Below are 16518 nucleotides of genomic sequence, written 5' to 3' on the forward strand. Positions count from 1 at the left end.
GAAAATGGAAGAGGAGGAAGCCTAAACAAGGAGAGAAATGAATTTATAGTAGAGTTGACCTAGCTAGGGTTTCTATTTTCTTAAATGTTGATGCCAGCTGGCTAGGGTTTAAGAGAAAGGCAACCTAGCTTTGCCCCAAAAAAACCAAGAAGCAAGCATTACAAGAGGAGACATGTTTCAGACCGCTAGGGTAGCTGCTTTGAGTCGTATATATATCTTATGATACAGAGACTAGTTGGGATTTGGCAATATATAGCTTTCCCAATTTTTCCGTAAATATTGAATTGAATGTATAGCAGCTAGGGTTTTCTTTTACAGAATTTTCTCTCTTACATTAATTTCATTTTTTATTTAGTAGTCGTTTTTTATTTGTGGAAAAAGAAGAATAGTCTAGAATTCAAAATAAATGGATAAGACTTTGGGTCTCTTGAGCTCTATGACCTAGCTAGGTTTAATTATGTTTTCACAAAACCATGAAATCAGAAGCTATAAAAGCTTTTTGTTGCCTTCTTGGATTGTGTAGTAAAAAGTTGATATCATGATATCCAATGATCCTCCTAGGTATTTTCTTTTATTTGACCTGTAAAGTGGACGCATGCACTGCACTTGGCAGGCACCAGTAAAACGACATCTGCTCGGCTGCGGGGGGGCAGGATGCTCTGCAGACTGTAGCTGACATTTTGTGTGCAGAATTGATCATATGTTGATATTTTTCATTTATTACTTTTTAAAAGACTTCTCACTATTGAACCACCAGACTGATCATGGGCAGAAATTGATAACAACTAAAAATGATTTTAAGTTTCATATCCATTGAGCAGGATGACAATCTTCTCTCACTGAAATTAGAATGAAAACAAACTAACTGAATCGAAGAATTAATGAACACTAATGAGAAAAAGAAAAAAGCCATCTTTACAAAGGTGGAAAATCAATCCTAATGATATCTACAGTCATCATGCCTTGTTCCCAATATCAAATTTTGATTGAATAAAAGAATGACTTCTACTTGTAGCTCTAGCTGCCCTGATTTCCAATTTATGTTTTATATATGTTCAATTCAACAATATGGCCACCTTCCATGTCAAGCTATATCTTGTCGTTGAACTTGAGAATGAATTGGGTTACAAAAATAATCATGATGGTTTCGCTAAAACCGACTTAGAGGCATCAAGATGATTAAGGCGGCAGGTTCCGAGAAGATACTCCGGCAGTTCTTCTGGTGTATTTGCCTGGGCAAGAAACATTGAGAGTCAAGCATGTAAATGGAACCAGTCAGTCATCAAAGAAAGTTGATTATTCTAAAGCAAGATGATTTTTTTTTTTTTTTTTTTTTGTTACTTCACTTTTTAGCAAACTCATCATTTTGAATATGAGCTTTTTGCTCACACAAGATATTAATGTGCAAAGGGATATCTTTGGAAATGAAACAAACTGGAGTATTAATTGTTACAATGTGATGAACTAGATGCTTACCTGTATCAAAAATGCCATCTCAATGACCAGATTGTTTAGGTACCCAAGGACAAGACTAACCACGCCCCTTGCAACGGTGGATGACCCAATGTCAATACCAAGCTGAATGATAGCCAAATATTTCAGAATTAGTTATACAATGAAAAATCTACACAAAAAGGGGAGATGTAAACATTTAAACCCCATCCCCCACACACCCCAAGTAAAAGAAAGAGCCCCTCTTGCATCATTCTATATCCAGGGGGATTAATATGTGGGGTAATTTCAAGAATCCAAGTAACAATTTTTAATGTACATCCATAACAATATCTTCAAATTTACATACCTCCAAGTAGTTCTTCCCATGGAAATAATTAATTTCAAGTGCTTGACCAATGAGGCACGCTTTCTTTCCCACACTCTGCTTAACTAACCATGAACCCTGGGGACAGAAGAATCATCTCATGAACACATAATATCATAATCAGGAACTTTTATGAAGAATGAAAGTACACTGTTTTTTAAGTAAAGATAAAACTAAGATGAATGGCGGTGCATTTGTTTCACAGATCAAAAGATTTTATGTCAGATTCAAGATCATTCCCTACGACTAAATGATTGAACACATAACTTAAAAGATATAAACAATTTACGTAGACAGGAATAAATGGGATGATTAATGTTAATATCCTGGTTTCAGGTTGACAATAAACAAGCAACAAATCAAACTTTGAAAGAAAAAAAAAGTACTTGGGAAAAGATAGGATGCATATTCCTATTCAGCAGAAATATAGTTAAACAGAAACAGAGGGAGGGGAGGGGTTGAGGGTGTGGAGAGAGAGAGAGAGAGGTTAAATATTGTGTTTTCTGAACAACACCCACCAGTAAAAGTTGCATCTTTTTCAGGTAGTGTTACAAGTTGTGTGTTTTGTGTGCATTTTCACAAAGATGAGGAGATAAAGAATGAGTGTTCCATTCCAACTGGATTGCAACAATCATTACATATACTAACCTTAGATATATATGGTATGAGCTTAAACCTTGAATTTCTATATGCATCATCCCCCTTGATAAAACTCTCTAACAATGGTGCATCTTCAACTGGAGAATTCATCATATAGTATAGCACTAGGCTATACGTGGTTGAACCTGGGACCTGATTCACATAGATAATGTGGTAATTATTGACAAGCAATAACATGCAAAAACTAGTAGAAAAGTCACGGAAGACTGGATTCACCTGAATGTTCACAATGAAGAAGAATTCTCGCCCACCCTGAGCTGCATATTTCTGCAGAACAAAAGCTTGTAAAATTTTGGAAATTAAAGCCATCTTTGTGCTAATTCAATGATATCAATAAACCTCATATGTGATAGGTGGCCAGTAAAAATCTTAGTGATAAGGAAATCAAATTTCAGTTAATTAATGACCTGAACAATGCTCCCTGGACGGCCTCCAAGATCATCTTCACGCTTGTCAGATCTTAGCCAATCCGCAGCCACCATTTGCATCAATGTGCCCTTTGCCTTAACCTGAAAAATGGGGAGGAAACAAAAGCAACAAAAAGAGAAAGTAAGGACAGGAACACAACTACAACTCCAACTGTTCTTGAAGTATCAATAACATTCAAGAAGATTAAGAAAAAGAACATGTAAAGAGATCAGGATTAGAAATTCCTAGCAACTATTATAGGAAATTATTTTTAAGGAAACTGTATCTCTATTGGGGAAGGTGGTGGCAAAACACTAGTTTCACATTTACAATGAGCTAGAAAAGATACTGATATTGGAAAAAATTATGACAATGGACACATAAAAACCAGTTATCACAAAACAACACAATCAGGATTCCAAGAACATGACATCCGAAATGAGCGATTAAAATTTCAAAGGATACACAATCCCGTGCTTGACAGCAAAATATTGTGTAATCTCAATCTTTGGGTACAATGAGCACAATTGGAACATGTAACAAACTTTTTTTTTCTAAAAGTACTCATGCTAGACAACAATATCACTAAGACATTTCTGTTCAAACCTTCTTATTGTCTTCCAGATAATTTTTTCCCCGAATTAGAAAAGTAGAAGGATCTGATGCAGTCCAACTGCAGGCCAAATTACAAGTTGAATCTTTTGGAAGAGTGGAACCGTAGTAGCATGACATACTGTCTTCCCTTGCCATCTCTTGGAGGTCCACATAGCCCCTCTTCTGAACTGCAGCACATAATCACTAGCCATCATTAAATCATAACTACATCAAGAATACCAGTTAGAAAGCCATAAATATTATTAAACATCCTACTAACCTGCAAGATCATGCAATCTTTTCACAAAACCGGCAGCTGTTGATAACTTTGGATGATGCATGTCCTGCAACTCAAACAGTGTAAACAGAGCCAAGTTAGAAACTGTTAGATTATAAGATAATTGTTGGTCCACATCCTAACCGCTAAAGAAAACTAACAAACTTTATCATGGTACCAAAGCAGAAGATCCTGAGTTCAAAGTCCTGTAATTGCAACCTCCCAAAATAAGTTCAATGCCACATGTGAAGAGTAGTGGCAGAATATATAATAATTGTGCGTCCACATCCTAAAGACTTAAATTTTGGGAATAGAAGTAAACCAACCAACTTTTTAAAATATAAATAAATAAATAAAAGGCTACAATGTTAAAACTTTTAGTAGTTAAACAAAAAAAGACATGAGCAATAAATTACAAAATTGTAGTTAAGCAGGTCAAAATTTCTGGTACAAGTGCAATGCCAATGCGTAGTGGGCTGAAGTATGTGAAACTGTGTAAAGAGGAACCCAATAAAAGTTTAGCCAAGCTAAAACATTGAAAGAATGAATACACAAACAACTGCATACACTCGCATGAGATTTACACAAACAAATACATGCATGTGAGAGGGAGAGAAAAGGGGGGTAAGGGGGGGGGGTTGTGTTGAAACCACAAGAACCACCCAGTAACTAGAAAAATTCTTGGAGTGTCTACTGTAAATTATATTATGCAACCACCTAACGGAGCACAAAAGTGAAATAATTTTCAATATATAAGACAAATTTAATCTCACATCATTACCTGTGAGTACATTTCAGAGCCAAAATCAGGAGTCCAGTCAGTTTCTGATTGATCGCTGTATGGTGGTTCTGGAACATCAAAGAATTCATCTGAAGCATCATTCAGGCTTATAAGACTAGCATGTTCAGAAGGTGATTTTTCCACTTCTTCAGCTATATTTTCCTTAGTCCTCTCATTCCCCGTTAGTGTTGGAACATCAGCCTCACCATCCCCTTCACTCTGATGCAACCTAAAATTTCTCCTTAGTTCTCCAGATGAAAATTCTGAGGAAGAATAATTTCCTAGTTTTGCTCTGAACAATTCTCGTAGTGCTGCAAGTACAGAAATGAAAAGTAAAAATAAATTCTTTTGATTGACCAAGTAGATGTCAAAATAATGTGAAGAAAAAAAAAACATAGAAAGCCCTATCAATCAACAGTATAAGACTACCAGCAACTCTCCCTAGCATTTTGATGGTCATAGATCGAGCTGAAGAAGTTTGTAGATAAGATTTCCAGAATTTCCAATCAATCGCAAGCATGTGCTTCACAACTGATTGTTTCCCTTGGTTCACAGGCGATATAACATATCCTCCACCTGCAAGAGAGTGATAAATTCCTCAAAATCTTCTATTATTAACTTTCAACTTATGCACCTCCCACAGTAGAGATGCAATAAGCTATAACCACTAGAATTAACGATTAAATGTTAAACAGGCAGTTCCATGCATTTACTTTAACAGGCAGTGCAAGGAAAATATAGTTGTGCCAACTTTGGAGGCATCACAACCATGAAAATTGTATGCCATGCCACCAATGTTCTAATACTACCATGCTGATGCTGCATCAAGTCCAACACATGCACACACACACATGCAATTACATAGAACGAATTAATACACCGATGCACTTTACTCATATTATCAAAGGTCCAAGCTACAGAAACTATCCTATATTAAACTCTTCTTGTAAGGTCTAGGAGATTTATAAAAATTTCAATTTCTAAGCATACATTACTTTTAAGGCAGGCACGGACGTAGCCTTTCTGAGGTGGACACTTCTTATGAAACACAGAATGGTACAGAATAACTGTGACAGAAGAAACCAAAGGAAGTCAGTTTGTGCATCAATACATTTGCTATTAAATGCAAATATAAAAAACAAAAAATTGCCTCCATTTCAATACTACCATATGTTCCGTCATCTTCTCTTCTCCAATAACGCCGCAACAAGAGATCTCTCCGCTTCATTCCCCTGCAAAATGTGATACAATATAAGACAACCATACAAAAGAGATTTAGACAACTGCCACAGAACATAATTCGAAATCAAAATAGGCCAGGGCCTGACCATGGTAACCAATCGCTATATAACTGCTTGTGAATGATATCAGTATGACCATCAAGGTGTTCGACCACATTGCCCTTATAGAAACAAAAGTCCCATCTACAACAGAATTTGTCAAAGTTAATTTTAGTTACAAGCAAGCTTCATACATGACAATTTAGATAATTGTGGATGCAAGTGTAATGCAGATATGCATCAACAGGAGCAAATACAAGACAAAAGGCAGAATGCAGGTAATATAGAAGGCTAAGGAGTTACGATGTAGCCTAGACACTTTCTGCTATTACCATACTTATGGTTGAATTCAATTAAAAAATTTGAACTTCCATATTAGGTTTGTATTGGGGTTTCCATATATGGATTTGTATGGCCTCAATAAATAGACCTCATTGTCATTGCACTGGACAGTTTTTTAGCATTGGCAATTTCAAACAATTATTGTTTCAATTTGATCTCTATCTTCCTAGGATTTCTTCTATTTAGCTTAACTTTTTCATCCTTCTACTCCCAGAGTCTACATAAAGTTCTCAGCAAACTTACTCTGATCTCGAGGGACCAAGGGACATAAGTGTCTGGAAAATGGCTTCGGAAGTTCCATCAACCACACCCACAGCCATGATCGCAGGATGATCATCCCACTGCTCATGATAGGAACATAGTCAATAATATGAATGCCTTTCTTACAACCAATTAGATGGTCAAAATTAAACCTACCAACCTTCCCATGAGAATCCCTATCTTTGGCTTCTTTAAATAGTCGTAGACCTGCATAATAGCAACAAAGTTCAACATGCGGTTTCATAACCTCCTCAAAATGCACAAGGTAGGAATAACTCTCACCATTCTGACAACCAAAGATTGTCCAAGGTGAAGGAGCAATTACATCGGATGTCACAGCATCTGTTTGTGTAGAAGAACAAAGACTCCAGTCTATAGAATTGATTCGACTTCTCCTACTAGAACCACCTAATCTGCGTGCATGAATACTTTTAAGTACCCATACAATAATAGAAACAAGAATAAAGAATCATATCAGAGCCACAAACATAAACCATAACCCACAACCAGTATATTACCCAAGCTGCCAAGCATTATTAAACAAAGTTACTTCCAAATTAAAAAAAAATCACGCCAATATACCTAAAGGACTGCCATATGTTATTGGAACAATCCACAAAATTATCCCCAAGATCTGGACCACCCTGCACATATGCATAGGCATTAAATTCATATTTAGCATAACCGTCCGGAATAGATTGAGAAAACTGAGCATTTTAGACCTTTAAAGCCACTTCCTGAAAGGAATGAATCCATCTTGCTGCTTCTTCTGGACTGCTTGCTCCCAACTATGAAAATAAAGTTACATTATTTTGACATTAACCTGTAACAGAAACAAATTTTTGAGGAAATAGTTACCACACCTTAAGTTGATCGTTGTGATTTGACGTATTATACAGTGTGAATATGAAGAATACCTACAAGTTGCACAAACAACAGTTACTAAATACATATCACAGCCACTAAAATCAGAAAACATGAATAAACTGGCACATTGCTGAAGTAGGACACTCTATAACAATTCAATACTTTTCTTTGAATGCTCTCACGTCCATTGTCTGTCACTCGAATGCAAGAGTCTATGATAGCGCTTCTTACAGGATCCTGATACACAGAAAAGGAGGAAAACATTAAGGTTCTGATTTGTACTTATACCTACCTAATAGCGTTGTAATCTGTAAAATAAAGTGACAGAAACAAAGTTGCCACTCAGAATGTTTGTAAGCCAGATAATTACTCAAGGTTCCTCATTCAGCTTGTGTTAAAATAGAATAATCAAAGACACTAGTTATTCATGTTTCTTGAATTAATTATGGACATAACTTGTGCTAAAGAACAAAAGATGATGGATAATAAATGAAAAACTAAAAAAAAAAAAAAAAATGAAAAGGACAGTATAAAACCATAATACATAATTTTTTGCACAAATTTCTAAAAGTAGGATTCAAACGGCCAATTTCAAACAAGGACATCTCCAACTTCTGCAAGCCATGGTCATTGAAAAAAGCATTTACAAGGAAAGAAAAAGGAAAAAGCAACTGAGCCAACCACAAAAGTGACACATTTACCTTAGACAAGGTCCTGCAAGATTCTATAGATCTTTCTTCTCGCTTTAGGATTTTCAGTCCAATCTTTTACAGGAAGATATTTTCCTCGTAATTAAAAACAAAACTTATATAGGTTTTTTTTTTCTAAATATATCCATAGTTACAAATGAGATGTAAAAAAATTTGTGAGGGGACCAAAGGGAAACTAGCAATCCTACTAGTTACCACATCAAACAAGCTGTAATTAACCCACAAGGTAACATTTGGAAAACTGAAATGTAGATTCAATATATGCCATCCTCAAAAGCTTCTTCGTTAAAGTAGTTAATGGAATAAGAAACTCAAATAATCACTATCATCCTCACAGTTTGAAGCCCTCCCAAGATGTACATACATTTTAACACTCTTCAACTATCTCGGATGCTCATATAATCAACTGCGCAAGCATCTTGCTCATTCTAAAGCAGTTTTCGGTATGTGTACACACTATAGGCACACGTACACACTATAGGCACACGCACACACACATTCGAAACAACAATTTGGAGGGAAGTTTTCCCACTATCAATACAAAGATAATGATCCAATGGAAATTAAAGAAAAATGCAGATCATTCTTCAACAAAAGTGAGAAAGATACATCATTTTGATGGATCAATAAAAAAAACTTCCAAACAATGCATCCCAGAAACTCAATAAGCAAACCTCTGATACCATTTTACTAATATAATTACCATATAAGAAATCAAATAAATTCTCAAACCCCAAAACTCACCCAATTACTTCAAAAAGGGGGAAAGAAAAACAGACTTCCAAATAAATTTCATCAGTGATTTACTGTTTTTAGTTATTTATTTTTCCGGAAAGCAGCATTAGCTCATTGAAATGAACAAAAATGGAAAGGCAGTAGAGCATGAACCTCATTGTTAGAAACAGGAACTGATTTGAAGCTTTTGAGAAGGTGACCTTCAAGAACAAAGTAGCGTTTGCGCGAGTACTGTAGCCCAATCCGATTAGAACGAACGAGATAAAGCCAACCCTCCATTCTTTGATCAGTTTGCGACATACCTATTTCACAAAACCTCTATTATCAACAAACCCACTTCTGTAATTCGCTCACTTCTCAGTACCTCAACATCCATGCATAGCTGGGCCCCGATTATATGTGTGGCTCGTACCCCTTGGTTCCTTCTAATGGCAGAGTGGAAATAAAGATTGAAACGCGGGCGGATGAGATAGCGGAATGGCGATCCTCTGAACTCAACCCACCCAGCTATTGAATACAGAGAATCATGGCGTTCATCTTTGGAATTGTAGGTGGGATTCCCTCCCTCTCTCTCTGTTTCTCTCTGTTAAAGCAACTGAATGAGTGCATATAAGAGACAAAGATTGCCAGGTAAATAATACTATGCCGAAATTACTGTTTTACCCTTGAGTTGAATGGACTTTGAACCCATCATTCGTAAATTAAAAATTAACTGACTCTGATACTTTTCTTGTGTATCAGATTAGTGTATAAAATATAAAGATGTCAAATGTTGAAACATCAAACATAATCAGCTATGGGGGCAAAAAGTTTTTATTACTACTAGAAAGAGTACGTCGGAGTAAAGCCTTACTCCGATAACTATTCTTGACTAGAGTATCATCAACTGCTCCTTAACATCTCATGAAACATAGAATTTCTTTGCTCGCAATAAAGGGTTTTCTCACACCGCCATTCAAGTTTCCATTAAATTACATCATTGATTTACCATAAACACACCGTTTTGGACCGCCTCCCTTAATTCTCCTAAACTTCACAATTGATTACGAACTTATATTTTTTTAAAGAGGTTTCTTAAAATTTATGTACTCCTTTTATATTTCACATTGGCAAAATTTATTTTTAGGGGAATGCTACCTACATTCTTCTTTATACCTTCCTCTTTTACCTTCTATTATTCCGCTTTCATCTTGCAATGTGATTTGATGATCAGAATAGTCTGTATTCTAGAACACCATTAAAAGACCATCTCACTCACTAAAATCAATCAAATAGGAAATCGTTTAGTCATAATAATTGTTATCAAATTAGTAGAGGCGGACCTAATATTTTGATAAAATACATAATTATCACATTTTTAATCAAATGACTAAATGATTTTCAACTTGGTTGATTGTTTAAAGGAACAATTCTTAAATGATGTTTCAAAAATGAACAATTTCAATTATCATACATCATTGCAGTACGGGAAGAAGGAAGAAGGTAAAAGAGAAAGTTAAGAAAGGGAATGTATAGTATTATTGACTTTTGAAAAGCAAGAAAGGAGATCATGTGAGAGAAATAAAATCATAAAATTAACACTAGCCTTTATTTAATTTTGATGATAAAAGATTACATAAGTTACTAATGATTTGTATAAAAAGTCAATGTCAGCAAAATATTTTGCACATATCGTCACGAAAGAGAAAGATGCGAGAGAATATTCTTCGATTAACCCCAAAAAAAAAAAAAAGCTGCACAAAGGAAAAAAAAAAGGAAGAAGAAAAAAGTTAAGCATAGATTTTAACCTATGAAACGAATCTCTTGATTTTGACCGTAATTATGTTGTGGATCAAATTTAAATAAGTTTGTTTTCTTTACCTCATTCAAAAACGAAGTTACTTCTCTCTGTTGTTTTCTCATGGATTAGGGTGAGGTTGCCTTTGCGTCACCAATGATGTTGGAGTCTTGGAAAATCTACAACAGACCAATATACGTACATCAATTTTTTTAAAAAAATACAAGCAATAATCTAATCCACGTCTGCTACACTACATTAATTTTTTTATTCTAAATCAATCAATCTGTTTATACCAAATTCGGTTATTGCACCAATTAATAAATATGTTTAAGCAAAAAAAATTAATTTTTGCAGCTTTTGTAAATTAAAAAATAAATTTTTTTTAATGGATATGTCATTTGTTAAAGATTTTAGCTAAAGATATCAGTGAAATCAGTTGCTTAAAACCTGCCTTTATCCGTTACCTTAAGAAAACAACGACAATATGTATGACTTTGTTTTCAATCTGAACCCGTTTTTCTTTGTTAGGTAAGATTTCTGGATAAGGAATGCGTATTAAAACAGAACAACAAAACACAAACCCACATATAATTTTCCAATTATCTCGAAAGTTGTGTTAATCTTTCAAAGCCACATATAATTAAATGAATAATATATATATATATATATATATATAGCAAAAGGCAGAGAATGGTGAAACATTCAAAATACCATAAAATACCCTTGGTTAATTCAAACATTAAGAATTGAAATTATTAATTAAATGAGGATAATATGGTAAATTCATATTTTTTTAATTAAAAAAACTTAAAATAAAAAACAAAATAAGATAATAGATCCTACTTTTATGGAACATAACTACCCATGCTATATTTTCATAATTCTAAAAATAAAAGAAAAAATAAAAAAGAAAACCAATTGGCAAGCATGTACCAAGGGGCTAGTATTATATAAAGGTTGAAATATATCAATTTCAGAACTTGTTCAAATAATTATTCAGAATATGAATACCTCTAATCAAATTAAAACCAACGGCTGCTAGTAATTTCTGTGAAAAGTTTATCTATGTTGATGTCAATGTGATTGCTCCGAATTTGAAACATACTGCTTTAATGATAAATATGCAAGTGAGGTGTGAAGATGCATATAGACAGATTAACAGATTTTTTTTATTTTTTATTTTTTGATCATTTTATAAATAGGCCCATTTTAATATGACATTTTACGCAAAAAAAAATTTACAGTCTATTTGGAGAGAAAAACCCACATATAGCCATTTGTCATTTTCTAATTTATTCTTATTGTGTTACAATTTCTTAATAACTAATTTTGCATAAAATGTCATGTTAGAATGAGGCTATAAATGAAAAGGGAATTTTATTTATTAAAAAAAAAGCATTTTTAGAGTGATTCAATCAAGAACTTGACTTTTTTAAGCAATTGTTAGCTTTTTTAATTTTTTGATATATTAGGGTTACGGTTAAGTTGGGGTAAGGAAAAAGTAAAAAGGAATGAGAAGAGGTAGGGGGCAGTTTGGGAACAAAGGAGGTGAATTGAATAGATTTGCATTTGAATTGGGCATTTCATAAATAGATCCATTCTAACATGATATATTGTACAAAACCTCTTATAAAGCCTATTTGGAGAGAAACCTAAAACTAAACACTTGTCATTTTCTAATTGGTTCTTAGTGTGTTAAAATTTTCCAAGAACCAATTAGAAATTTACAAGTTGCTAGTTTTGAATTTTTCTCTCCAAATAGGGTTTATATGGACCTTTGTATAATAAGTCATGCTTGTTGACTATGGAGAGGAAGAAGTGATGAAGAATGAGAGAAAAGTAAAACTATTCTAAGTTGTTTATATTCTCAAAAATTGTATTTTTACATATTTTTATGATGAAATGAACCAGACTCTAGCTTATATGGCTGTGTAACGATGACTTCTTTACTAATCTGCTTAAATTGTGAGTCAGACTAACTAATCACACTAATAAGCACGTGAAGAGCTAACAAACTTGCCACTTCAGCAAGGACACGTGTCAATAGTAACATCAGCTAACAATTCTAAAATGAGTTTATTTGTAAAAACTTTGTAAAATTGGAAGGTTGGAAAATATGAATGGTGGGTGGAAATAATGCCACTCAAATAAAATAAAAATTCAAACACGCACCATAGATGAAGGAAAAAAGAAAATTGGAAAGATGCCAAATTGAGCCTTGGGAAAAAAAAATGGTAAAGGCTTCAAACACGGAATGTAATGTATAACATTCTCTTCTTTTTTGTGTGAATAGAGCTCGGAATTTTTCTAACATTGAGAATAGAAATATCATTTTTTTTTAGAGAACTGAGAATCGAAATATCATTTTTCTTTAGAGAATTAAAAATAGAAATATCATTAAACTAAAAGTTAGTTGATTTTAACCTTTTAAAATTTTATTTTATTGCAAAGACAGCACAAAAGTATGAGAACTATTCTTTACTTTGTGTTCGATCATTTACATTAGAAGGCACGCTATACGTTCATTCAATTTGTTTTTGGTTGGCCAATCATTTTTCGTTTTTAGAGGGTGGCTTTATATGATTTAAGCATGCAGATGCAGAAAAAGCCAGCCCACTTCGGAAAACACCAAAATAAATTTCTCCAAATTCTATTTTGCTAATTATTTATATGAAAATGACAAACACCTCTCTCTCTCTCTCTCTCTCTCATGTTCTCCTTTTACCATAGAGATAGCGAGGAGAGACATAGGCAATTTAGTCTTTTTCAGAAAAATAATTACAGAGCGCTTTTCTTTTCTACATCATCTTCCGCATTTGAAAAGCTATGAAATTGTTGCTTCGCATGCATGTACAATCAAACTCATCGTCCACCATGCACTTCTTTTGGTCGCAAAAGATGATATGCATGCAAAAGGAAACAACATTAAATCTGCAGCCGACCACAAAAGACATTAAAATTGCATGCATCAATTATTTTAAATTCAAACTGTTTCCTTTAAAGTGTTAAAGGACCACTTCAGATCTTTATATATATACAGCTGCATTGCATGTATAAATATTAACAACCTAAAGCTCTCTCTTATTTACCTCTCTCATGCTCAAAGTCCTTTAACAAAAGGTGAAGCTAGCTTTAGGTGCTGCTACCTCTCTAAGTATGTACCATTAACTCTCGCATATATACATGCGAGATAACGAATAACAATTATACATTGAAAATTTACGCTTTAAGTTAGTTATACAAGATCTTTTCCATGAAGAAATTATTGCATACAATGAGAACATCTCCAACAACCTCATCAACAGCTTTGAAATTTTAAAATAGATGAGCCACATCAGAAAAACTCTCTCCAACAGCCTCTTCAACCTCCGTCATCAAAGTTGTGACTCTTTCTCTCTCTTCAGGACTGGTAAGTTGACTTGGCTCTTCAAACATTTAATTTTACTTTGAAAAACAAAACCTACCTTGAAAATGTTAAAAACATGTAATTTTTTATTTTTCATATAATAAATGCATAGACATTTTTCATTTTTTTTTTTTTTATGATATTGCATTAATTGAATTGAAGAGTCTATTGGAGTAAAAATTATTCAAGTAGCTAACAAGGCGTCTCAAATTGCCATGTAAGTCAACAAACTTAAATTTAATAGTAGGCTTTTCAAATTTATAAAACCCTACTTTTTGTTCCTATAAATAATACCCAATTTGTTAAGGACTAGGATCCAACTCAGCAAGTTGCCTAATAAATGATACATAAAAATTAAGCCATTATTGCATTCCCTAGAATGTTAATTTTGAAACATTTTTTAAAATTTAACAATAAATTCAAATTTAGTCGGTTTGTTTAGTTTACTTTTTATGGATGTTGAATAAAACTGCATAGTTGAATTGTACCTGTTTGTTTTATGAAAAACCCTCTTTATCTATTCCAAATAATGTACTATACACATTTAGATATATTGTAAAATAATTTACCCTTATTGACCTATTTTTAATTATGTGCAAGTAGCCATTTTTATTTGTATATGGTACATTATTGGATATGTAATTTACAGTTTGTTTGTTTGTAATTTTAGGGGGCAGATGTGAGAGGGAATGACAACTAAAAGAAATGGTAGGCGCTGTACTAGCTACGACCTCTTATATCCTACTAGTTATTTAAATTTGAAATTGGGTTTTACACAGCTAATTGTCCATGATATTTATTACTACTATTGATGTTGCATTGGTGCATACGCTATACTATCATTTTGTCATGTACTAGCTGTGCAAGTTTTCCATGATAGATGTTGCATTGGTGCATACGCTAACATCATTTTGTCATTACTGCTAGGTTATGAATTTTGATGATAAAGCCTTGCTATTTAATTGGTTTAATCAATTATGGATCAATAATGCTAGAGGAGATACCAACTTTTAGATACAAATTGAGGTATGTATTAGTTTTTTATTTGCTGTGAATAAATAAAGATTGTGAAACACTGCCACATTAATTAGCGTCTAAAAAATAATGTAATAAGTTGATGTTTTTAATATCTCGAGTTATGAATTTATGAGTTGTTGAGAACACGACATCAAATTCAATGGCATATGCAATCTTCTTGAGAACATGACATCAAATTCAATAGCTCAAAGCCTGTCAAGCCCATACATCTAGCAACAATTGCATGCCAACTAACTTTGGAGCTTCTTTTTGCCATTAATGTTCTTCCATACCTCCAAAATCCGTTGTGTTTTTATCTTGGCTGGCATGTTGACAGATAATCATTAATGTCTGAAAAATGTTCGCAACGTGAATGGGTACATGGATAGAGAGGGCAGGCTTGATGAGGAGAAAAAAGACAAAAAGTCATATGACAAAGATGAGGAGAAAGCTGGCTACATGGGCTTTGATGTTTTAGGGAAAACAAAGGTCTTCGTTTTTGTGTACACGCCATGATTTCCCGAGTTGGGTCAACTGTAATAATACAGAAATATTACACAATAATGTGATGAGTTTCAACGACATTGGCAACTTTGGGGCACCCAATAAGTTAGCATTGTGCCGTGCTGCTTTAAAGAAAAATAATAATAATCAGTTTATTTTTAAGGAAAATTATTGTATATGATGGTAATACATTGTGACATATTAATACATTAATAACACATATGTTGCAATTTATGGAGTTATCAATTCAGGTTTAGTTAGAGTTAAGATATATATTAATGAATTATGACACTAATATGCACGACACTTGATTTTTTTAATCGCATGACACTTGGTTTAGTAGTATTTCTTTTTTCATTAACCTTTAGAAATTTTTTAAGGTGTGACTGTTGCACCATCAGCTAATGCTACTAATTCATGTATTATAATATAGGTAGACATCATAGTTGATATGTTATGAATCTTGAGTATAGAATTAATATATCGATACATGTGTTATCCACTCATTTGTGATAAAAATATAATTATTAAATAGACAGTATAAAAGCTTGAATTTGTTTAAACATGGAGAGCTTCTATTTACACTTGAAAAAAATCATCCACCCTTTGCACTTTTTTGTATCTTTACACTTCAAAAAAATGTCTTATATTAGCTAACATAAAGATATTTTGAACTTTTAAAATTGCATTTTTTTTTTTGCTATAACTTTCATGAACCCTAAACCAACGGCCGACATGTTGTATCATCAGTACTTTGATAAAGTGAGTTTTTTTTTTTGGTTTTGCTGCAATAATTAGGCTGCACAACTTTCCTTTTATTAAATTCTTTGATATTTACTCTATTAAAATCAAATTCGAAATACCTCTTCTAGCACATGGAGGCTAAAAATGAAGGGTTATAATGAGGAGGTCCTTAATAGTCGTTTGATTAAGTGCAAAGCTATTATTGGACTGTTGAATTGAACCTCTGTAACCCCTCAACATAGGCGCAAGAGCTGGGCAATGCTGAGCCTCAAATGGCTTTGGGTTACCCTTGGTGCAAGAAAGAATCAATGGGCCAATTTGTGTATTCACAAA

The 16518-nt window shown here is 33.5% G+C and overlaps 1 protein-coding gene across 4 annotated transcripts; it reads right to left on the bottom strand.

Moving 5' to 3' along the window:
- Positions 1-866: 866 nt before the first annotated feature.
- LOC103343403 (Pleckstrin homology (PH) and lipid-binding START domains-containing protein) lies at positions 867-9339 on the bottom strand. Of its 4 annotated transcripts, none has more exons than XM_089049896.1 (21): positions 8888-9339; positions 7452-7526; positions 7286-7339; positions 7145-7210; positions 7005-7066; positions 6705-6835; positions 6583-6629; positions 6405-6502; positions 5868-5963; positions 5707-5771; positions 5535-5606; positions 4969-5115; positions 4540-4850; positions 3762-3825; positions 3494-3669; positions 2887-2988; positions 2696-2746; positions 2468-2611; positions 1802-1897; positions 1477-1578; positions 867-1232 (listed from the first exon to the last, which is right to left on the bottom strand). In XM_089049896.1, the coding sequence occupies exons 1-21, from the start codon at positions 9032-9034 to the stop codon at positions 1137-1139; spliced, it is 2202 nt and encodes a 733-aa protein (XP_088906022.1). In that variant the 5' UTR covers positions 9035-9339; the 3' UTR covers positions 867-1136. The 4 variants fall into 4 exon arrangements, with proteins under 4 accessions (XP_088906022.1, XP_008245285.2, XP_088906025.1 ...); XM_008247063.2 differs by having other exon boundaries at positions 6705-6850; XM_089049899.1 differs by having other exon boundaries at positions 6705-6850; positions 7005-7056; positions 8888-9316.
- Between the last annotated feature and the right edge of the window lie 7179 nt (positions 9340-16518).

The sequence above is a fragment of the Prunus mume genome, linkage group LG1, assembly GCF_029339155.1.
Source record: "Prunus mume cultivar Tortuosa linkage group LG1, ASM2933915v1, whole genome shotgun sequence".
Taxonomy (NCBI): Eukaryota; Viridiplantae; Streptophyta; class Magnoliopsida; order Rosales; family Rosaceae; genus Prunus; species Prunus mume.